This window comes from Phoenix dactylifera, chromosome 3 (genome assembly GCF_051530095.1).
Source record: "Phoenix dactylifera cultivar Ajwa chromosome 3, Ajwa_hap1_PhDact_Kaust_v1.1, whole genome shotgun sequence".
NCBI lineage: Eukaryota > Viridiplantae > Streptophyta > Magnoliopsida > Arecales > Arecaceae > Phoenix > Phoenix dactylifera.
Genome location: NC_143192.1, coordinates 51,108,298 through 51,131,309, shown reverse-complemented (window position 1 = coordinate 51,131,309; position 23,012 = coordinate 51,108,298). Strand labels below are relative to the sequence as shown.

At 36.0% G+C, this 23,012-nt stretch overlaps 1 protein-coding gene and 1 long non-coding RNA gene across 3 annotated transcripts; one reads left to right on the top strand and one right to left on the bottom strand.

Moving 5' to 3' along the window:
• Positions 1–4,528: 4,528 nt before the first annotated feature.
• On the bottom strand, positions 4,529–10,549 carry LOC103706390 (uncharacterized). Its single transcript, XR_603966.6, has 5 exons — positions 10,214–10,549; positions 10,063–10,114; positions 5,847–5,961; positions 5,386–5,736; positions 4,529–5,275 (listed from the first exon to the last, which is right to left on the bottom strand). It is a non-coding gene; the product is annotated as an uncharacterized LOC103706390 (long non-coding RNA).
• Positions 10,550–13,438: 2,889 nt separating this feature from the next.
• LOC103706380 (NADH:ubiquinone oxidoreductase, 17.2kDa subunit) lies at positions 13,439–22,832 on the top strand. Of its 2 annotated transcripts, XM_008790459.6 has the most exons (6): positions 13,440–13,623; positions 14,759–14,785; positions 20,591–20,682; positions 21,696–21,805; positions 22,174–22,361; positions 22,456–22,832. In XM_008790459.6, the coding sequence occupies exons 1-5, from the start codon at positions 13,535–13,537 to the stop codon at positions 22,327–22,329; spliced, it is 474 nt and encodes a 157-aa protein (XP_008788681.1). In that variant the 5' UTR covers positions 13,440–13,534; the 3' UTR covers positions 22,330–22,361; positions 22,456–22,832. The 2 variants fall into 2 exon arrangements, with proteins under 2 accessions (XP_088575084.1, XP_008788681.1); XM_088718958.2 differs by having other exon boundaries at positions 13,439–13,623; positions 22,174–22,497.
• Positions 22,833–23,012: the final 180 nt, after the last annotated feature.

Here is a 23,012-nt window from a genome sequence, read left to right as displayed (position 1 = left end):
TCTTCTAGATGAGAACTCGAGGAGGTGGCCACGATTAGCCATGGGCTATATCTGACATCATGATACTTTTGGAGATCATAAAGGATAATCTTTTGTAAAGTATATAGTAGTAGAAGCTAAAAAGTTAGGCAAAGGTTTTTACTGGTTTTAATATATAATAGGCTTCTAGTTTAAAGCTATGAAGGATAAAGATTGACAAAGTGTGATGCTGTTCTTTTCGAGTTTTAGTGTTTCCTCCATAAAATTAAACTTTGATAATGAGGAGACTGGCTCTGATGCAACATTTGATCAGGGTTCTTTGGCCTTTATGGGTAGTTAAAAGTTATGCTCCTTTTATCTTGTATTCTAAGAACCGAAAGGGTCAAGGAAAGGAAAGATTTCATATGCGATGATGTGTTATCACCAATTATTTGATGTCTTTGATGTGTGTGTATTGTTTGGTCCCCTCTTTCTCTACTTTTCTTTTTCTTTTTGGTAAATTGTGGTAGATAATGCATTGTGGGGTAATATATGTAAAGCGTTGTTGGGGGAGAGGAGGGTGAGCCAATGATCATTGAGAGAACCACTGACCTCTTTCTCAGGTTGATAGGACCCTTTTAGGATCTTCAGTATTGAGGATCCTTTAAAACAACAAATGGGTACCAACAAAGCCTTCTTGGCACCAATTTCTAACTCATTACAACTATTCTATGCACTCACACTTTGACATCCTTCCCATTTTGCTTCCCTTTGGAGTTGAGTACGTCATGTCTCTAAGGTTGTATCACATAATCAAGAGATATAAAGCACACAATGGCGTAGTAATGAAGATCTACATGATGACATTGATTTCTCCTCCATGCATCACTGTTAATATTATTAGACTTTTTTAATAAATGCTGGTAAAGACCAAATCAAGAGCCATCTGTCTATCTCATTAGCTTTGGGAGTGCAAGAGATCTAGTAAATGCCTAAATGATGCCACCAATGTCTCCCAGAAAGACTCAGTGATGCATGATTTTTTTGTTATTAGTGATGAGCACCTAAACAAACATTCAAAAGCCCCTAAATCAATGACCCACATGATTCTCTCTCTCTCTCTTCTCGAAAAAAAAGAAAAGAAAAGAAAGAATCCCTTTTGATGATGCCTAGTAATTAAGAATCACATGAGAATCTTAATTAATGCGTAGATTGATGGAAGTTTGAACTAGATTTTTTTTTTTTTTTTTGGAAAGCATTGATTACATATAACCTATAATAAAGTGTCCACTTGGCCATGCAGCTAGCTCCTCCTCAACTCTACTACAATATTACCATGAACCAATGCCCTTTGGGTTAGTTATGAAATCCCCCATGATTTAGATTTGCACAACTAAGGGCATTCAATGGACACAAACACAACTAGTCCCACGTTCATGCATGAACAAAATCCCACTAGGGAACAAGCTCTCACTGGGATTCTCTGAGCCTCCTGCGCTCCCTTCAAAGCCTGTTTTCCAAGAGCTGGAATCAGAAGCATCCACCATGTGATCCAAACCTTTATTCAATTCATGTATGAGGGCCCATTGGCCTACATTTTATATCTTTATGCAATCACAATTGCACCACCTCCTCTAATGCTGACAGCAGGCATCTTATTTATATATGTATGTATGTATATATATATATATACACACATAATTTATATATGCATGACGTTATGCTTAAATTAATCCTACCGAGAAGGGCTAAAAGTCATGCTTGACAACCGTACGGGTCTTGCATGGCAACAACCATGTTGATCCACACGCATGTCATGTGTGACACATCATGACATCACCAGTGTAAGCCATGGTCACAATTTTCTTCAAAATAGTGAAAAAAATCATGGCTAATTCACCAGTTTAGGCCATCAACTTTCGTTCACCACATATATTTGACAAATTATATTAAGGTTAAGGTGATTTAATAATATTCAACTTATAAAGATTACTATAGTCTTCCATATCTAGCCATATATGTTTTTTATGAAGTTTGATATGTATATATTTCTTACATTTTTTCCAAAGTACATTGTAATTCTAAACTTTTTATGTAAATTTAATCAAATATGACAATATAAATATTTTGAATGATCTGAATGTTTGTATCAATGTAAATATAATACATGTTTATATTGTTATAATATGTGTTTTATGATACGCATTTGTATTTTTATTTTTTTAAAAAAAAATTTACAAATTTCGACGCTTTTAAGCTTCGGTAAACAAAGGTTGTGGCACGCCTACATCAACACTTTAAAGCGTCGGCAAACAAATATTGTGGCACGCCTATGCCGATGCTTTTACGCGTTGGTGAAAAGCGAGAGGTCGCCAACACTTTAAAGCGTCGGCAAATGCCATTTTTTCCGACGTTTATAAAGCGCCAGGAAAGCCTTATTTTTGCCAATGCTTTCACGTAGCGTCAGCAAAAATTTTTGCCACTCCGGTATCGCCGACGCTTTTGCGATGCTTCTATTCTATAAAAAGCGTCGGAAAAAATGAGTTTTCCTGTAGTGTTGTCTCAATTGTTTTTTTTTCTTCTTATTATTTTTTCCAAATGTCTTTTTTTTCTTTTTTTTAAATGGTTGGCCCCAAACTTCAACGGTCATAGGATTGCCTCATCCTAACCAAGTGAGCTTGGGAATTGGGATAATTGACCCTGCCAAACCTTTGAAGAGGTTTGCCTGCAACTTATGCTTGCTACTAATTAAGCAGGCAAGAATTCTTGGTAGGGCTCCTCGTCTAGGAGTACAAAGCATGTGTCTCCCTTAATATGAGGGGCATCATCCCCTAGGGAGGCCAACTCTTAACGGTGAGGCCATACCTCGAGAACATGAGGTCTTCATTTACAAATGCCTTTGGGAACTGCAGATCCAAGTTTTCATCCAAGTTTTCTTCCTCCAACTTTGCAAGCTATTATATTTTAGGGTAATTAAGGGTGATGTTGTGCCTTGGAAAGCGTGGCACGTGGCCCTTCTACATGTGATTTAAATGGCATAGGGAGGGCTTTGCTTCCAATGAGAAACTTGGTGAGATTTTTGCCCCACATTGGTGGTGGGAAAAGGATTCCCAACAACTCCAATTGGAAGAGGTGTGGCTTTACATTACTTTCCGATCGTAATGTATTTTGAATATATATTCTGTGTGGACCGTGCAGGCATGTGTTTAGTTCCACATTGATTATTTGTCAAAAAGATTTTGGGCTCGTTTGGTTCGCGGGAAACATTTTTCCTCCTAAAAATATGATTTATGGGAAGCAGATTTCTGAAAAGAGGATATCTGGAAAAGTACTTTTGGTATATTTGGATGACCATGAAAAAGTGATAGATTTTCAGAGTGTTTATGTTTGGTTGACCATCCAATTTCTTGGAAAAGTTATGTGTAATTCCTATTATACCTTTAATAAAAATTAGATCTTTAATGCTTCTTTAATGCTAAAGGTTTTTTTGAAAAAAAAATAAAAATGGAATGATTTCTGGCTCACGGGAAAGTAACTTTTTCATATTTCTCATGGAAAAGATTTTTCCATAAAATGTGGGAATCATAATCCCATGGGAATATAACTTTTTCGTCTCTTTCCTTTGAAAACTCCAATCAAACAAGAGGCATCTCATTACTTTCTCACTGACTATACTTTCCCCCCTTCTTTTTCTGTAAACCAAACAAGCTCTTTGGATAATTATACAGAACTAAAAAACTAAAAAAAAACACACACACTTTAATTACTAACTATTTAAAGTCATTGAAAAAAAGAACATAGAAGGTGAGACAGTCAGAATTCAGTATCAAGAGCATACAATATAGTTCTCTTCTCGGTATAAAAAACTAAGAGTTTTGATCTTGTATTCTCCTGACCACACTTATTTAGAGCTTAATCTCTCCAGCTCAAACTTTTATTTGATCAAAGCCCTAGCTAGAGTTACGTGGGCCAAGGCCCTGTGTGAACAATGAAAGAGGAACATGCAACCAGAAAAGGGCTCTAATTGTGCCACTTCAGAAGGAGAGCACGTGCGGAAGATTCTATCTCCACTCGTAAACGACAAGATCACGGGGTTTCCGATTGTCGATATCCATCAGCTACAGCGAACCAGACCTTATCAGATTACACGACCATTCAATGGCTGGGGCCGTGGCTGTCTTTATGTTTTCTTCTCGGTTCCTTCTCGCAGGAGGCGTCTCCAGTGCGGTGCTAAACCGGTGGCCGGTCCAACGAAACAGAGGTGCATGCGCTTTCATGAAGTCCAACATCACTGTTGCACAATCATGCACTTCAAGGCAAGACTTCTAACGAGAGGGCTCTTATCTAGAAGAGTTTAACTGCAGACATTGTGTTCCCATATCAATTTCTCCAGATGATTTTGCTTCAGTACTTAAAATCATTGAATTGAGCAATAATCGCTATGAGATCTATGCATAGATGAATAAATAGAGTTCGGAGATTTCATCACTTATCAATTTGATGAGTTCTTGGCCTCTACTCATCATAAACCAAAAGTTTCATGCATTACAACAAATTTGAAACAGGCCGGTGCTAAAAAGTGAGGGCACTTGGATTAATACAGTTTCAATGAAATGATAATCTTTAACTTTCAGAGTATCAAGGTCACATCATTGATACAAAAGTGAGGGCACCAAGAAGAGTGAGGAATCTCAATCAACTGGCCCATGATAACCCAGGGCCCCTGCTCGACGACAACACAAGTTGAGTGGCCCACGCAGAGGGTCACACGATCTTGACCAGACGGATATGATAAGATGTATCAAGGATCAAAGGGGAGGAAAGGACATGGCACCTCCTCCTCCCTGCTTCATTTTCTCCTCATATTGTGGACTCCCCCTCCCCCACCACCAAACACCAAAAGCCAAGAATCCCCCTCGGCTCCTTTCTCCGATGGAATGATGGGGTTGGCCGAGCAATGCATGCAAGAAAGGTGGGGAGAGACAGAGAGAGAGAGAGAGAGAGAGAGAGAGAGAGAGACCATGCACTCACAAACCCCTCTGAAGGAGAAGCCAGAGAGACATGGCTCAAATCCCAAGCAGCAACAGACCACCCTTTGCCGAGTGCTCACTGACCTCAGCATCCATAACATCTCTTCCTCTGCTCTCACTGCTCCGGCAAGTGTAGTTAACTGGTGCATGTCCTTTTCCCATCAAGTGGGCTTCACATGCACAAACGCCTCAGCATATTCGCACCTACATCTTTGTTTGCTCGGTTCCAGTGGAAAATAACAGGAATATTCGTGGCCATGGCTGCATTCGTATGACAGCTGAAATACCTGGCATATTGGGGAGGAAGATAAAGAGTCAGGTAAATGATGATATGACACAGATCCTGGGGAGAAAAACAAATGATATGAAAGATTAAACAGAAGTAGGAAGGCTCTACCACCATTCTTCTTTTGCTTTTTGACTGTGGACGTTCGCTTTGGATGCTGTCCATTCTGTTCCAGTTGTCAAGCTTGCAAGTTGTTGATATGAATGATATGATGGGTATGAGCTGCGGATTAAAGCTATGGCTCAGGAATTTCGAGAACTGTTGTTGGCAAAGCAACAGGGTGCGAGCTTTCCTGGACAGGCTAATCTGGAGTGGTTGCCATTGTGCAACAGGGCATATAAAGCATTGAATCTTACGGCGCAATCCGGTAGATAAGGATTGCCAGAATTCGAAAAGTTCAATTTCAATACCAAAAATGATTGGATAACTGAACTCTTTTGGCTTCGTCAGTCTTCATCATTTCTGCGCTCATCAAGCAATATATAAGTAATGTCAGCAATATCAACAAAAGATTCCAGTATCATACAGAGAACAGGATGGACTAATAAGTGGGAGATTACTGATGGGTGCACCTTTTATATCTGTTTGTACTTGTCAACGCATGCAACATAGTGGAATGGCAACAGAATGGGAGACAACCATTACAAAGACCTCACAAATAATTCCCAAAAAAAACAACAAAAGAATCTGCAAAAGAAAGCAGGAGAATATTTCAGATATAATCAAGTCACAAAAAAAAAGATTAATATTGTTTATCCAAACCACAGGTAAGTAAATGTCAAAAGCATTGATCACCTAAAAATTACAGAAACAAGTTTACACAAAAATGAATGTTTACGATCCCATTCAAACGATCTCCTTCTGCAACAAGGATGGTCTTTCTCCCTTTAGAAGTATTCGCTACCACTGCAGGAGTACATTACTAGCACAAAATGAAGAAACTAGAATTTAACTATAATGGATCTATGATACTTGTGCATCTTTAATATCTTTTGAGGCATAAGCTCAAAATTAGTTACATTGCCTATAACAACCCAGAAACTCACCCAAATTTTTTTTGAGTTTTTTGGTCCTGTATCAGTACCCAAGATCTCCTCGGCGAATAACCGATGTGGGACTAAATATACGCTCGCATGGGTCCTCACATTGACCCACTCGGAGATTTTGAACTTGTGACCCCAGGCTACCGAGACCAAATTTCGGCATATTCTAGCAGACCACACGTAAAGGTGTCCATCAACAAAGGATCATGGATGATGAGCACAGCCCTCACCAGCTTAATTTGTCTGACTGGGCTATCATGTTTCAGGTATAAATCAGGGTTATAAGCAAGGTTAAATTCTTTCTGAGAAAGATCGGAAGAGAAAATATCAAAATCATGTTTGTGATATAAAAAGAGAATCTGCAGCATTGGGAAGCTTTATGAGAGAAATCATAAGAAAAAGCATGTTTATAGTCAACAGAGAATTCTTGAAGGGAAGACAACCTGCCAAGTTGTATCCAATATCCACTGCCTAAACAGGAAAATTAGGAAGAAGAAGTAAATAATATATGAATATGAACTATGATTGAAGACAACATACGAGATTCATATGTAATCATAGATCAGAATTTGTTCATTGTTGAGCCATTAATCATTCTTTAGCTGACAAGCCTCGTCCTAATCAGTTGGGATTCAATCCCATAATGGAGCTTCATCATTTCCGATGATGACAGGGCATACCATAAACTTACTCTCTCCATGTTCACTGAATCAATGATAACTTCAGCTTAATTATACTCCAAGATCTATGTTGAGAAATGAGTCATGAGATTATCATTTTTTTAAGTAGTCCACAGACAAAAAGAAAATAACAAAAAGAAAAAGGGTGAAGATCTCATCTTTTATTGTCATACAGTTTCATTCCATCAGTACAAAAATGAGCAAATCTAATCAAACTAAGAATGTTTTTTTTCTGAATTTCAACAAAGAAACCCCTAACCTTACTGTAAATAAGCATATAGGCAGCAAAAATCTGTCTTATATACATCATGGACCCGTAACTTATCAATCAAATAGTTAAAATCAACAGGATTTAGTAAACAGTGTAGGTTCAAATGACAAAACTGACTTAGGATGCAACAAAGATCAAGGAAAGATCAACTAACAAAGGCAACCTACCACAATTCTTCCATAATCACTTTCGCATTACCTCGCTCTCTTCCTGAATCCTTGTGCATTAAGTCAAAAATAAATACTGAATTCAATACCTGTCTTCATTTATGGGAAAAATGGTATCCGGTTTATTATCTTTAACCTTCTTGAAATTGAAGGTGTATATTGATGCAGATGATGTATATAACAATGGAACTTCCAATTGTGCAAGATTCAATTTTTGATATACTTATGCTAGTGTGGACCACTGTATCTATGCATTTAAAATACATTATCAATAGAAGCATGCTCCAATACTTCGAACTATGATAATATGGTTTAGCATTATATGGTCTTCTTTGTGTATCACTATACATTATATCGTTACCCTTTACTATTTTCATGGTTTTTCCTAGAGAGACTTATCATATAAGGTTTAATTTTAAGGCATGCACCCTACGGTGAATTAATGTACATTATACCATTCCTCCTCCACCTCCTCCTCCTCCTCCCCTTTCTTTATAGCTCCTTTGATTGATAACTTCTTACAAGTTTGGTGGTATCGCTGTTGTCTATTGAGAAAGCAGATCATCCACTTCCACTCATTTACCAAAAATTCCAAAACACTTAATGCAACCCTAGGCTGTTTCATATTCACCCTACCGCATTGTAAGGTGACTTTGATTGTTCATACTCCCGTACATTTGAAGTGCAACATCAAGGATGATAGATAACGTGAGCAACTAGAACATTTACGAAAATTCAGTACCAAGACCCCCATTTGTCATACATTCCATGCCAAGATTACTCAATATATTCACCTTTGCCATTTTCTATATCTTAGGAACAGATTCTAGACATGCTAATAGTCCCCAAAAAAACTCGATATTTAAAACCCAGAAGACCTTGTGCATCAACCCACTTATCCCACCATCCATTAGTTGTTGCTGGTCAAATTTGACCATGATCCAAATTTCCTTTAAACATAATCAAAACTATAAAACTAAAGCATCATTGGCTTTGATACCTCAATTGCTAGGACTGCTTGAGTACGACATTTCACTTAACTTGCACCAGTCAACTTGGATTTAGAGGGAAAAAAATATAAACCAATGTTGAGCCCCAAAATCTTAAGTCTTGTGCTCTCAAATCTCTCTCTAAACTCTGATTTACCACTCTCTTTTTTCTCCATTCAAATTGGTTGTTGTTGCCAAGAAAAATGATGGGTAGGAGTGATGGCAAAACTATGAAGCCCCAAAACCTAAGCCCCTCATTTACAACCTCTCTCTTTGAAGTTTGATCTTCCTCTATGCTCTCTCTTTTCGTGTCCAAGATGATCACAATTGCTGAAAAGAATAATAGTCACCTTCTAAGAGGAAAAGTAGTTGCGGTCACCAAGGAAAAGTCCTAGGGCTGTATCCCTTGGCCTTTCCTCAATCTCTTGCTCTCCATCCTCTTGCCCTTTTTCTTAATCATGTGGAAAGAGAAAATAAATAATCACCTTTGCTGGAAAGAGTGAATTGTCATCGCCATTACTAAGGATGTGGTAAGATAGTTCTGACACCTCCTTTATTCTCCAATATTAATAGGTCAAACCCCTGACTTGTGACTAAGCCACCGAATGGAGGAGCATCCAAGCTAGGTTCTAAAATATTATAACAGATGTGCACTGCCACACATCCACCCCACCCCTCCCCTCCTAGTTTCATTATTTAGCATATATAAATTAACTTTAGATTTTATAAATTAGTGTGTTGAAATTACTGATTGGCTTGAATAGGAAGAACAGGTTAAATCATCCTTGGTGCTTTTCCTATGTATGTGGAAATATATTAGAGTTTGGTTATTCCTTTTCTGATAAATGATAAATCATCACAGAAGTATGGGTTGAATATGAATAATTATTATCTAAGTACTACCTCGAAGGACCAGTCATGAGCTAAATGAACAATTATCATTTCCTTTCCCATTTCTTCACCATGTTCCTTTATCCATTCAACCACCACTATCACATTTTGGTATCAAACTGATCAATCAAACAAACTAAATTCTAACTAGGAAAGTTGCTCTCTTAGTGACAACTGTAAAAAAATAGATGAATCAAAAAATTGTTCAACATTGGAGAACACACAAATGAAGATGATCAATTTGTATAACATCCTATTTTTGGTACCAAACCATTTTACTTTCATAACATGTCCTCTTCTCAACTAAGCTATTTATGAGCACTTTACAAAGTACAAAGTAATGCTTAAAGAACAACATTGTGACAGCAATAACAGCAAAGCAAATACTTCTTGACAGCACACAAGTGCATAGAACAGATCATCAATTAAGCCATTATATAAGTGTTAACCATCATTATATCAGATTATATGATAGTAAAACTAATCATCATTCTAAAGTCTCGGTGATCTAAAAAAAACCCAATAATAATAATAAGGAACTTAACTGAGGTAACTGCAGAGCATCATATAAAACAGATTATAAATTATATTATATGTATTAACCATTATTATAACGGATAATATGATAGTCAAACCAATCATAATTCTAAAGACTCAGAGTGATCTCAGGAAAAAAAATCTAAAAAGAATAAGGATCATAACTGAATTAGAAAGGGAAAAAAAAAAAAGAGGAGGAGAAAGTAAAACCTTTTCTCACGCAGAGACAGGTCTCCTCCACGGCAATCCACCAAGCGGCAACCTAAGAAGACAAAATCAGAAGATCATAATTTGTTGAATAAATTTCTCAATTTTGATTACACCTAAGGGAATAGAGAGGGATTAGAGAAGAATATGGCACCGATTTTTGAATCGACCGTCCAATTGAGGAGGGGTTTCCCATCTCGATGGACGACAACGACATTGGCCGAGCAAGCGCTGCGCCTCGGCGTCTTCCCTTTTCTCTTACAGCCTGAGAATGGGATGGATCACTCGCTACAGGAGAAACCTTAACCCTAGCCCTAATACACCATGGCCGAGCTTTCTAGCCCTCAAGCAGCAAACGGTGAGTGCCGCTATCCCGCCTTCTCCGATTTTGGTGTTGAGAACTAATTTGGGTTGTAGCCAAAAAAAAAAAAAAAAAATCCCGGCATATTTTTTGCCGATTAATAGAATTGTAGAGATTTAAATTACTCGTAGTTCCTTGTGTGAGATGAGTATTATTTTTAAGGAACAAAAGTCAGATGGGACAGATCATATGGAATATCTTATGGGTCAGACTTGTTTTGTCACATTTTCTCTGGCATGTATCTTAGAGAGGAAACTCAAAAGTCAAATAGAAATAGGATGTCAATCTTGTAACTTTAAAAAAAATAAAAATTAAAAATTATAGCGCCAAAAGAGATCATCCATAGAGAGAGATCATCCACATCTTTTTTTCTTCCTCATCCAACCTCTCCATCTATCATCTTCCTCATCGAGCCATCTATCCCATTCGTGGGATCTTTCTTCTCCTCCGAGTCTCTTTCTTCTCTTCCAAATACTTCTCTTTTTTCTAGAATCTTTGCATATATGAGTTTATAGAATCTAAAAAATGATATGCATATAATTTTTTATGTTATACAAAACTATGAAACTATGTATCAGTGCTAATGAACACCATATTCTGAAAATATGTATCAATTCACCTAGAAATGTGTATTAGCTTATGATCTGATTAATTTGTCTGGTGTGTATCGCCTGATCATGTAATGTATATTGGTAACATGCATGTTCTGAAAATTATGTATCGATTTACCTCGAGGTGTATATTAGCTTACGAAATTAATTCATTTGGTGTGTATCACCTAGCCATGTAGTATGGACTAGTAACAAACATATTGTGAAAATTGTGTAGAGGTGTGTATCTGATCATTGTTAGGTGTGTATCAAATAAGTTTAGAGTATATATAAGAAAGTCGATAAATATGTATCACTGATCATGTAATGTGTACTGGTGAATATGATGTTATGAAAACTATATATTATTTGCGTGAAGATGTGTATTAGGTTGCTAAATAACTAATTTACTAAATGCGTATCATCTGATGGTGTACTGTGTACTAGTGTACACCATATTTTACAAATTGTATATCGCTTTATCTAGATGTCTGTATTAGCTTACTAAATAATTAATTTGTTTCGTATGCATTGCTTGGTCATATAATATATATCGTGATTTTTTTTTATTTTTTAATCACAAAATTGATGACTTTGTTAATAGAAAATGTTTATGACTCTTGGTAGGGATACTAAAGAAAAACATGGTAAAATAAGAACCTCGCCCTATATTTTTTTTCTTTGGTGCCCAGGCCATATGATTTTTGTTCATTTTTAAGTTCTCTTGTGCATCCAATGGCCTAAAGATTTAGGTGCAAAATTGTCTTGTTTCTGACACGAGCTAAATTATTCATAAACCCTTAAGAGATAACTAATTTTTTCAAAGTTTTTCAACTGCTACAAAGAAACAATAGTAGTCTCGACATGTGGGACTAATTCAATTTCGTTGCAACCATTCCGTTCTAGAAGTGAATTAGTCACAGCTAGACTAGTTCACTCTGCATGTCACGTTTATCATGAGGACAGAAGTTACTTGACAATTCATAGATGTTATTTAAATTATTTTCTAAGTCATGGAACAAGTTTGAGGATGCCATCTATAGACAATAGTTCATTGTTGCTGCAAAAAATAATCACTGGTTTAGTATTTAAAAAATTTAAAGTACTCGACTTGTTACCATTGAAAATTAGTCGATTTTTGCTGCAAGGATAAATTACTTATGGCTTCTTGATTAAAAGTTGGGCTATTTTCAAATTTTGCACTCCATATGCTGCCATGAGGAAAAAAAAAATAAAAGCTAATCCCAATAAACCGAGCGCCGATGCCAATTGCAATGATTAATTTGCTTGTAGGCCCTGAGTTGGGATCCGAATGCTCTTTAAAAATGGGGTGTTTATGTGCATGAATCATAAGTAGTTTATTTTTTTTGTAGATGATTTTTATCATAATGGCTAAATTATTCTTAGATTCTTGAGTGATGCGTGAATTATTTGCAGGTCTGGTGATAAACAAGTCTCAGCATGCCAAGGACTAGTTTATTTTTGTTGCAAGAAGTAAATTACTAAGAAGTCCCTAACTAGACGCACGCGCATATATACATACATACATACGTGTGTGTGTGTATATAAAACCCAACTTGCAGCTATATCATTGGGCTAATAATTGGTTAGGTCTGAATTGTGTAACCAAGACTAGAGTCCAACTTAATTTTTTTGGATCTTAATTATAGATCTGGAGACACTCATTTGGTGATAAAGTAAAATCAGAGTCCATATCAACCAAGTCAAACCAAATTGAAACAAATACGTTTAAAAGTAATTAGTTACGCTCTAGATTCAAGAGTTAAAGCAAATGAAATATAAAAGAAAAGAGTATTGAATACTTTATAATTATAAGAATAAAAGATAATGTGGATTGCTGCCGTTGATGTCTACAAATGAGAATGTGGTTTAACCTTCAATGAGTTTCAACCCATAAATATCTTGAATGGTAAAATATCAAGTGACATGGGGGTTGGGGATTTTAAAGCTACTATTTTTGGTGTTAAATCATATCAAATTAGGTCAAGATCTAATCAAGTCATCAAATATTTGGCTCATTTGAAACTCGCTTACTAAATAAACCTGGTAGGGTAGGGTTTAGATCGCGTAAGAAAAAATCATTACTCAGACCAATACTTGCGCTTTCAAATCGGTTATCTTTTTCTTTCATTTCTTGAATAACCAATCTCATTATCAGTTAATTGAGAAAAAAAAACAATATTTTTTCTTTCATTTCTTGAAACTAAATTATCATCATGTTAATTGGAATCCTTAAGCTCGTATCTAAGTCTCCCTTCATCCCGTTCTCCTTTTGATAAATGCCCCCCAACAGACTTAAAATAGGAATTAAATGCCCCTGTTCATGTTTCGGGCTTTGGATATTACAGTCACGTGCGAACGTGCTTCGCACGCGTGCGGCCAAGGTGTCAGGACGAACTACTTATCGCGAGGGAAGCCCGGCCGAAAGGGGGAGCGACCGGCGCGCGGTTTCGGTGCGAGAAAAGGGGATTTCCTCACGCCGAGAGGAGAGCAGAGGAGACGAATGGCTTCTTTAGTCCGGGGCGTCTTCAAGGCGATTAGAGAAAAAGGCATCGGAAATTTCGTGAAGGAGATTCGAGAAGAGGGCTATGCGTGAGTCCTAATTGTTGATTTTTTAAATAAAAAACCAAAAAGTATCATCTCGGCCTTGGCATGATGGTCTTATTTCATGAATTTATTCTTTTGCAAGGAATCTTTCTTTTATGGATTTGTCTCTCCAAATGCGAGATTTCATTTTATTGCTGTGCGTGGTCGTTAATTTTCCCCCTTCTCCATCGATCTGGGGGCCAAGATCTTATTGATTTTGTTGATCTTTTCTAGGTTTCTTAAGGATTGCGATCAAAATTAAGTAAAAGAATATTTTTTCCCTAAGTTTTTGGTTCAAAAGAATTTAACTTGATCGTTCGGTTTCGTGCAAGAAAAATAGCATGATGAGAAGTATGTAAGTTTCAAGAAGTTGGCTTTGTCCCAGCTATTTCGTGAGATTTATATGTTCGGCAAGCTGGAGGCCAAAGTTTTGTTGATGATTTCTTTTGCTTTAAAGACCATGATCATTTTTGTCATCTTGATTCTGTTTTTCTCCCCAAGAAAATGTTCTTTCTGGTGCTATTTATGCCACTTGCGATGCACTTCTGGAAAACCATTCTTGTTATCAGTTTGTTGCTTGGAATTTGTGTAAAGGCAGGAGTTTGGGACATTTTGTTGGACTTGCATGACTTGTAGAGTTTTTTTTTCTGAATTTATTTCATGATCGGGAAGTAACTCATGATGCATTAATTGATGCTTCGATAGTTCTTGTAGAGTTCATCATATCCAAAATATAAAACCCATTTTTCCTGAGACAATTTTGGAGTTCTTAGTGACTTGTAATTTTTCCTCCCACTATTATACAGGATCTCTAAACCACCACCAAACAATTCCCTCTCAGCGAACTAGTAAGACAGAGTTAGACAATGAATAAAGAAATTATTTATGACAAACATTTAGTGATCCTTTCAATGGTTTCTCTTTTTTGGTCCTCATAGGTGCATTAGGTTCATTTTTGGCACTTGTAAAGAAAATAGGCCCATCTGTGCCACAGTTCTTAAAAAAAAAATTCTGTTCATTTAGTTTCTTCATACTTGCATCTTTATGTCGACCGGCATTTTTGTATAAACATATAATAGTTAACTGTCTTATTTTTTTTTAATACAAGGTTCTGATGTTCCACATTTGTTGCATTTTACAGGAAATGCCTTCTGGATGGGAATCTGTTGTAAGTGTCTTTTTTATTACTGTCATTGTGCTACCATATTATGGGATGATTTATGCTGCATGTATGCACTGTTGTGCCAAAGTAGTTGAATTTTATCATGATCAATTCATACTTCTAAACTTACTTTGTGAATAATCATTCAAAACAATGTTGCTTTTTCCTAAACTTGCTCTATTGGTGCATTGCTCTTGTATATTATAGGAAAGCCATGATTCAATAAAATATTTATCTATCTATCTATCTATCTTAAATGATGGTTAATTACTCACAAATGCTTCTTGGAATATCTGCCTATAGAAATATGAGTAGATTTTTTCTATTTGACATAAAAATTCTAAATCCTAGAAATATGGTCAGTTCGATGCTCTACTTGCCCGATAATGTCCGGTAAGATGAGGTTGATGTTTTGAATTGTAGATGATGTGCATATAAGCTCATGAATCATGTCTGCTTTCCTGTAGGTTTTCATGGTTATACTGGGTAAAGAAAAAATATAATATTATTTCTTTCTGCTTATATTTTTTCATAATATAATATTTATAATGTGTATATGCATGTATGTATATGCACAGATATATATATACACGGATGTACGTGCATATAAATTGAGTGGATTATGGGCTTACGGTTGCAGTTAAACCCATTTTATCTTTGTATAGTTTCACAACAGCTAGGCTTCTATAAATGACCTTTCTCCCTCTCAAGTCTACTACTTATGAGTTATGACCAGTTAGCGGACGATACTGACAGTAGTTACTTATGTTATTCAGCAGCTCATGGTATAGATTTTTCTTTTTTTTGGAAATGAGGGTCATGGTGAAGCTAACTGAATTTATCTAATTTGCTTGTTCCAAGACATTGTTTGTTTCAAGACATTGTTTGTTTCAAGACAATTGTTTTGCACTGTTTGTACATCAATCTTGATGATTTAGTAAGTGGAGGTATGGCTGGAAAGAATACGACTGTCAAAAATTGTATCTTTACAATTTTTGAGTAGTGTGATCTGTTCAACTTTCACCAATGAATGGCCTTCCTCAATCCTTCTTGATCTTCAAAGTTGGAAAGAATCACTAAGGAAAGTGCAAATTCAGTAGCATGCTGGGAGGCATAATCACTAATTTGAGTCACATTAATTCAATAATGGAATTCGATTGCAGTATTGAATGAGGAAAATAACTCTTTAAAGCTAAGCTTTACCTCATTATTGATATACATTAGCCATAGGAATTTGGATTGCACATTGGATTTTACGACTGATGCCACATCTGATTACTGTTTTTTGTGAAAAAAATGAATGTCAAACTTAGAAGTAGATGAGGATGTTTATAGGGAAAAAAATTGTTGATTTGACACAGAAAATGAATTGCAAAATGAACATATGATTACTACAATGTGTAATGGTGATGAGAGATATATTCCTTGGGAAATCTCAAGTTTGTGAAATTCTTCTTTCTTTCATTTTTCAGTATTGGATTTTCTTAATTGGTAAAATGAGGTTTTAACAATGAAAAGATTATAGTGGAAAAGGCAAGCGTAATGTCAAGATATGGTTAGACATCAAGAGGATTCTATAAACATGCTTCACCACTACCAATGAAAAGCAAGAGAATTAGCATGTGCATTGCCACGCAAATCGGAACTCCCAGCTGGAAGGCTTTCCAATTCATAAGAGCATCACAGCAATCTGTTCTTTGAAGGATTGCTTATTTTTCCTTTATAAAAGGCCATGTACTGAAAATCATACAGTCTCTTATGTGACCTTACTTCTGCTTGAATATGAACCATAATGCAAGGGAAGGCCATGTCTCTAGATTGGAGGATCACAGGTGTAAATGATGAGCTAAGGATCTCTAGACTACTTTTATCTGAAGGAATAAAGAAATAGGTTGCAAACGATTTTTTTGTCTTCCTTGCAGACAACTAAGTAATTAGTAAAATAGAGAATTTAAAATCTAAGGTGATCATTTGAGATCTGTTCATGTTCATAAGAACCCACCCAAATTCTTGGAGGGAAGGAGCTTTTACATTCCAAATCTTATGCTATAAGAATGAAACTTGCAACACACCAGTTGACCATAGGCAGGCACTTATCTGGTTATGCTTGATTAATTAGATCAAATGCATAAATCACTTATAATTAATTGCATACTTCAGTTCAGGCAAGAGGTAGGTTGATGACTCTATTTTGATGCTCGAAAAATATGATGGTTAATGTGACCCTTTCTGAGTCATTTTACTATCTTATATCTACATCTGCATCTGTAATAACCATGCCTTCCATCAACTTATAAAAATTAATAAGAACTTATTAGAATTATTGAGCAAATTGTCATGGTTAGATATGAGAGCTTTGTGTTGTAACCTATATAACCTGCATCTGATGAAAAGTTTAAACCAAGCAAGTGCTGCCTTTTTGAGTTTGTTTGGAGCTATTGCATGTTTGATTATCTTGATGAGGTAGAAACATGCTTGAACATTTATTAGGATTGCATTCTTATTATCTGCTTGATACAACTGCTAACATGTATACTAAGACTTCACAAGTAGATTTCCGGCAAGCATTCTTGTAAGATAGATGGGCATAAGCTTCCTTTTAAATTTCCTCCTGTTCATAAGAAATCTTATTCAGTTTAGCAAGTTCTCTGTTTGCAAATCTCTCGGAACACAATGAAAATTGAGGAATACATCTTTGGTAGAGGTGTAGTTCCTGCTATTGGTTGATGCTAACATGTGGTCACAGAAAAAGAATTGTAGTTTGATTTTGTTACTTGTCATCAAGACAGCGGAATGTATGACATCCCCATGACAGTTTGTAGGTTAGGATCATTATCCCCAATATAACAGAAGAATAATTTCAGGATCAATTTCATATGAGGGTAAGAATGTCATCAAAGGGTATCGAAGTCTTGGACTGACCGAAAAAATGGAACAAATCAGCCTGCAGAATATGAATTTGAACACCCAGTAAAGTTGGTAGTAGATGGTGTTTTCCCTCTTAAAAAGACATCCTGATTTTTTCCCCCTAAGGAATATGATTCAGAGCAGCAAAATGCTTTTGCTTGATTTTGTTACAAAATTATGACTAGATTTAAATTTTTAGGCAACTTTTCTTATTTCACTTGTGAAGCAGAGAAAATTGTAGGGAGTCAAAAGTTGACGCCATAAGGATCATTTTGACAAAAGCACACGAAAGGGAAAATAGTAGTGATGTATGGTGAAGGATGCTAAATAACATCGAAGTTAAGTGTGATAGTCAAGGCTCTAATGTGAAAAGGGATTAGTAACTCTATGCATTTTTAATTTCAGATGCAAAACTTGACATTTTAATTATTTCAGAATTCAGATAATAGTTGTCACATAAATATTGGCATCTCAGAAAGTTGGACTAAACAGTACAAAGGAAGAAAAAAATAATAAGTCTAGTGAGAACTATTATCCACTAACATTCCTTGGGGATCTGTATCCTATGGTCAAGTCAACAAGTCCCCTGTTATTTTGGGCCATGCGTGTCTGTGTACTGGGACCAATATGGGGAATTCAAGCATGACAATGAAACCAAATACATCCAGTTGGTTAGATTGGATCATGTATGCCATGATAAAAGTTGTGTCGGTATGACAAATATACATGATACAAACTTGACTCTCATTAGCAATTAGCTTGGTGATTTGGAAACTGACAAAATACCTTGTACTAAATTTTGGATTTAAAATACAAAAAGTGGTAATGGCATGGTTCGCAGTGTTGTCTAAATGAAAAAGTTCAAAGCATTTTGGTTTGGCCTATTGCTATAGATTCAAAAATTGTTGGAATGGGCTGGTAGCATTAATATCATATCATTCTGATGTGAAACCAGCATCAGCATGGGTGTTGGGTAACTTGGGTTGCCAAAAGAATCTGCATTGGTACATACTAGCCATATAAATCCATACTTGTCGGTAATGGTGCGGACGATAGTATCGTATTGATTGTATTGATCGGTACTGTGTTTTTTTTTTTTTTTTGATGTTTTCAGTTTTAGTACATACCATCAGTACCGATACCGACTAATACCTACCATTCCAATGGAAAAATAGTATGGGGTTGGCTACTGGTATTTAAAACCTTGCCTACTGTCAAAACTGATCAATATGAATCTACCGTGTACCAATTTTGGCTCTGTTTTGACCAATTTCAGAATCTTTTCGCTCCTTGCTTTTGTTATTTTTAAATGGTGATTATGTTTACACCTGAGATATCTATCTTTATTCATTGCAGAATGTTTTTTTTACTGATTTAGTCAATAAAATGGCCATGTTATATTCAACTAGTGCTATCTTATGTTTAGTTACTATTGATATATTTCCATTACCTTCAATTTTTTGGTGTTCTTTAAATTCACCTTTCTCATTAAATCTGATGTTTTCTATTTTGGTTTGAATAATACCAGATTGGTTGGAATGTTTTATAAAACTAGGTTGTAAAGTATCTTGAAACCCTGTTGTTTGACCTTGGCCGGTGGGTGGGATTTTGGCAAATGGAATGCTAAACTCTGTTTTTGTTTTGAAACCTAGATATGTGAACACCTTTGCAACTTGAAATATTCATATGGAACAAAATATGATTGTTTACGGCTATTGGGCATTGCTCGATGCCATGTGAATAATTGTAAGACATTATTTTTTTATTATTATTTTAACCTATAAATGGAGACTTAATGTGCTTCCAGCCTTCACCAACATGGATAGATAACCAATTTTAGCAAGGCCACACTGGACATGAACTTGGTAATTTACAGAAGAATGATACACTAGCAGCATCATGTTTTCTACGTATTTTGAATGAAAGCATATTTTTGGAACTAATCCAGAACTCATGCACATCAATTGGATGCTCATACCTACTTTCTGAAATCTGGAAATTGCTAAGTCACATCCTTAATCCTGTGTTTGCTTCCTTATCCATGTGAAATCATTTTGCAGTGATTCATAAAGAAACATATACATTCTGAGAAAATGAACGAAGATTCAAAGGGAAAAAAGAAATAATGAAATGAAACAAAAACACCTTTCTGTGGTATGATCAGATTGTCAAATTTGTGGTAAAAACATAAGGCAACAAAGACCTTGGGGGAATAAGCCTGATCAACTTCTTATTTTTCTTCTATCTCGAAATTGCCACCTAGAAGGTAGGATATATTTAAACCTTTTAGTTTGAAGTTTAGTTCTTATAATCTTGTAACTTTTCTTGATAAATTTTCTTTCATGACCAAAAATAGGAAATGAATTTCGCCAAACTTTCTCCTTTATAGCTTTTCAACAACCAAATACAGCCTTGTTACCTGTGCTAACTCTAAAGCTGGATGTGGTGGCCAGATTGAAAATTTTGAGGACATCATATCGGTAAATGCCTTGTTATTCTATATGTTGAACGTCAATGCTGTGGAGATGGTAGTCATGTATGCTATACAACTACAACGTATGCAGATTCACTTAGATGTACATAGAAACAAAAGATGATATTACATGATTCACCTATATCTGAAATTAAATATTTGCTCTCTCTCATTATTTTTTGCTTGATTTTTAAGACAACATGTAAATAATTGTTCGATTACTGATGTAAGTGTTCTTAATGCACCTACATAGAGCTCAGATTAGCCAGTTTCTGAATTTCAACTTTTTTTTTCCTGAATTATTAAAAGATCAGATGAGCCTCCTTTTCTCCCTGCATGTAAGAGATCCAACTAGTATGTGCCTATAACTGTTAACCTTTTCTTTGATAGGGGAGTTAATATATAATAGTTGTAACTATGATTTTTTGCAGGCAAACAAAAATTCACAACATAGGTGCAACCCTCGTAGGAGTTGATAAATTTGGAAACAAGTATTATGAAAAATTGCAGGACACTCAGTATGGTTAGTAGGCTTCTTCCTAGCTGCGTACTTTGTTTCTCCCTCTGTTGTAAAGCTACATATTTCTGTCAAAAGAGGATCACCTGAACAGCAATTTTATATTTTCACCAAAATCATTCGCTGTTTGTACCTCAAATTGTTTGGTTTGGATGGAACTGCACTATAAGAATTCAATGGAAAGGACAATATAGTTTAAGTTGTTTAATTTGGATGGTACTGCAGCTATAAGAAATCATGAGTTAAATATATCAGAGGTCATTGCTTAAGTCATTGAACATTGACTATCTGTTTCAGATACAAGTTTCTTAGACTCCCAGTTCAAAACCTCTCCTCATCTTCTGGATAGACCCTTTAATGCATAGTTGTACCTCTGTACTCCCAAATGCATTGCATGTGTTCATAGAGTTGTTTCATCTTACAAGGCAACCTAAAGAAACAAAGGGAAGGGGAGAGAAAATTGTTTCATGATATTACACACAAAGTTGACTCATCTCTCTGGACTCTTCCAACTCATATTGAAGTACCACACCTATTAGAGGCACTGCACATATTCATTGCATGTACCTGTACAACTTTCTCATATTATGAGTCAGAAAAGCAGAATTGAAGTTGGAGGAAAATATTAACTGTTTTTCCTTTGCTTCAACTAGCATGTCGACTCAACTGCGCCTTAATCCCAAACTAGTTGAGGTCAGCTATATGAATCTTTTCCTTTCTGCTTCTCGGTCGAAAAATAAAGTAGGACATTACTCGTAGTAAAAATATTTTTCATGCAACAGAATAAAAAGCACGGTCTAAGCAGAAACTGCCAAGCACCAGAAAATTTTGATTTGCTATTATTTTTTTTGTCATAGTAAGTTTTGGGATATCTTTAAACTGAGAACTTCGTGCATGAGAAGTTGAACTTGACAATTTCTGTGAAGCTATTATTCATAGCATGCAACGCTGAAAATCTTGTTTGCTAACATGCTGTTGTTTCAAAAATGATGAGAATAAGAGTACTGATGATTGTGCAGGGCGGCACAGGTGGGTGGAGTATGCAGAGAAGGGCCGTTATAATGCATCCCAAGTGCCACCTGAGTGGCATGGCTGGCTGCACTATATCACCGACCATACAGGGGATGAAGTAAGTAATCTGAGTATATCCTCTGATTTCTATCAACTTAAATCCTAAATATATTTCTCATTATAAAAATTTACAAACTTTAGAGTATTTTTGTGCTGTTTATTTGATTCAAATCTACTATTTAGATCGTTAACCCAAGATATTGTCTGCATCACAAGGCTAGCAAAAATGTAAAGATTTATGTTTGTAAATGTTTATAGAGAAACTGTAGTCTCTTACAATATGCCACTGAAAAAATCAAGAGTCCCATTTGTCATGCTTCTGAAAATGTGCAAGAAAATATGGAAAAGGAGTTTTCCTGCTAAAAATACACCATGTAAATTTCTGTTATGCATAAAGAATGCTAGGCAGCTTATTTTTCTTGGCAGCTTTTGATGCTGAAACCTCGAAGATATGGAGTAGAGCACAAGGAGAACTTCTCGGGAGAGGGTGATGAGTACATCTACCACTCGAAGGGTCATGCTCTCAACCCTGGACAGAGGAACTGGACCCGGTACCAGCCATGGCAACCCACCAAAAGCTAAAAAAAAAAGTCCTTTCCCTTATCAGCCTGAAGGTATGGAAAAGAAACATCAGTGCATTGCTTTTCTCGCCGTGCGATCATCCGTTAGCAATGTCTAGCAGACATTTTAACTGAAATTATAATGCAGGCTGGATGAACTTTGTGCAAATAAATGTAGTGAACTTGTTCCTTTTGAGAGAGCAACCTGTGAATTGTGGTACTGCACCTTTGACTTATGGTTTTCTGCAACCTTAAAGAAGCTTTTGGAAGTGACTTGGTTGCATTGCTCCTCCATGGCCATTGGTCTTGTGGGTTGGTCAAATGGGGCCTTCATGACAGGGCCTATGATGATAGCTGCAAGGCTGTACTGTGACAACATTGTAGCAGCAGAACTCCCATCATGAGTCCTAAATCATTTGTTACCATTATTTACTCAATGAGCTATCGAAATAACCACATGACTATATAACTTATTTCAACCACATTTTAGAAGAATTTTTCAGGCTGGCGTTTGCCTCCACCTTACATCTACAGTTTCTTGGACCTGTTAGGCTTTGTGGCATCATGTACTGAATCTCATCTCTCTTCCATGCGATCAACGAAAAATGTAGGAGTACTAGATAAAACTAAATGAGTGTGTATATATATATATATATATATATATATATATATATATATACTTGGTACATCAGAGGAGAAGGCTCT

Coding starts and splice junctions, on each gene's coding strand:
- LOC103706380 (XM_008790459.6), top strand. CDS start 13,535: ATGGCTTCTTTAGTCCGGGGCGTCTTCAAGGCGATTAGAGAAAAAGGC. Junction 14,786..20,590: donor CTTCTGGATGGGAATCTGTT/GTAAGTGTCTTT, acceptor GATTTTTTGCAG/GCAAACAAAAATTCACAACA. Junction 21,806..22,173: donor CCGACCATACAGGGGATGAA/GTAAGTAATCTG, acceptor TTTTCTTGGCAG/CTTTTGATGCTGAAACCTCG.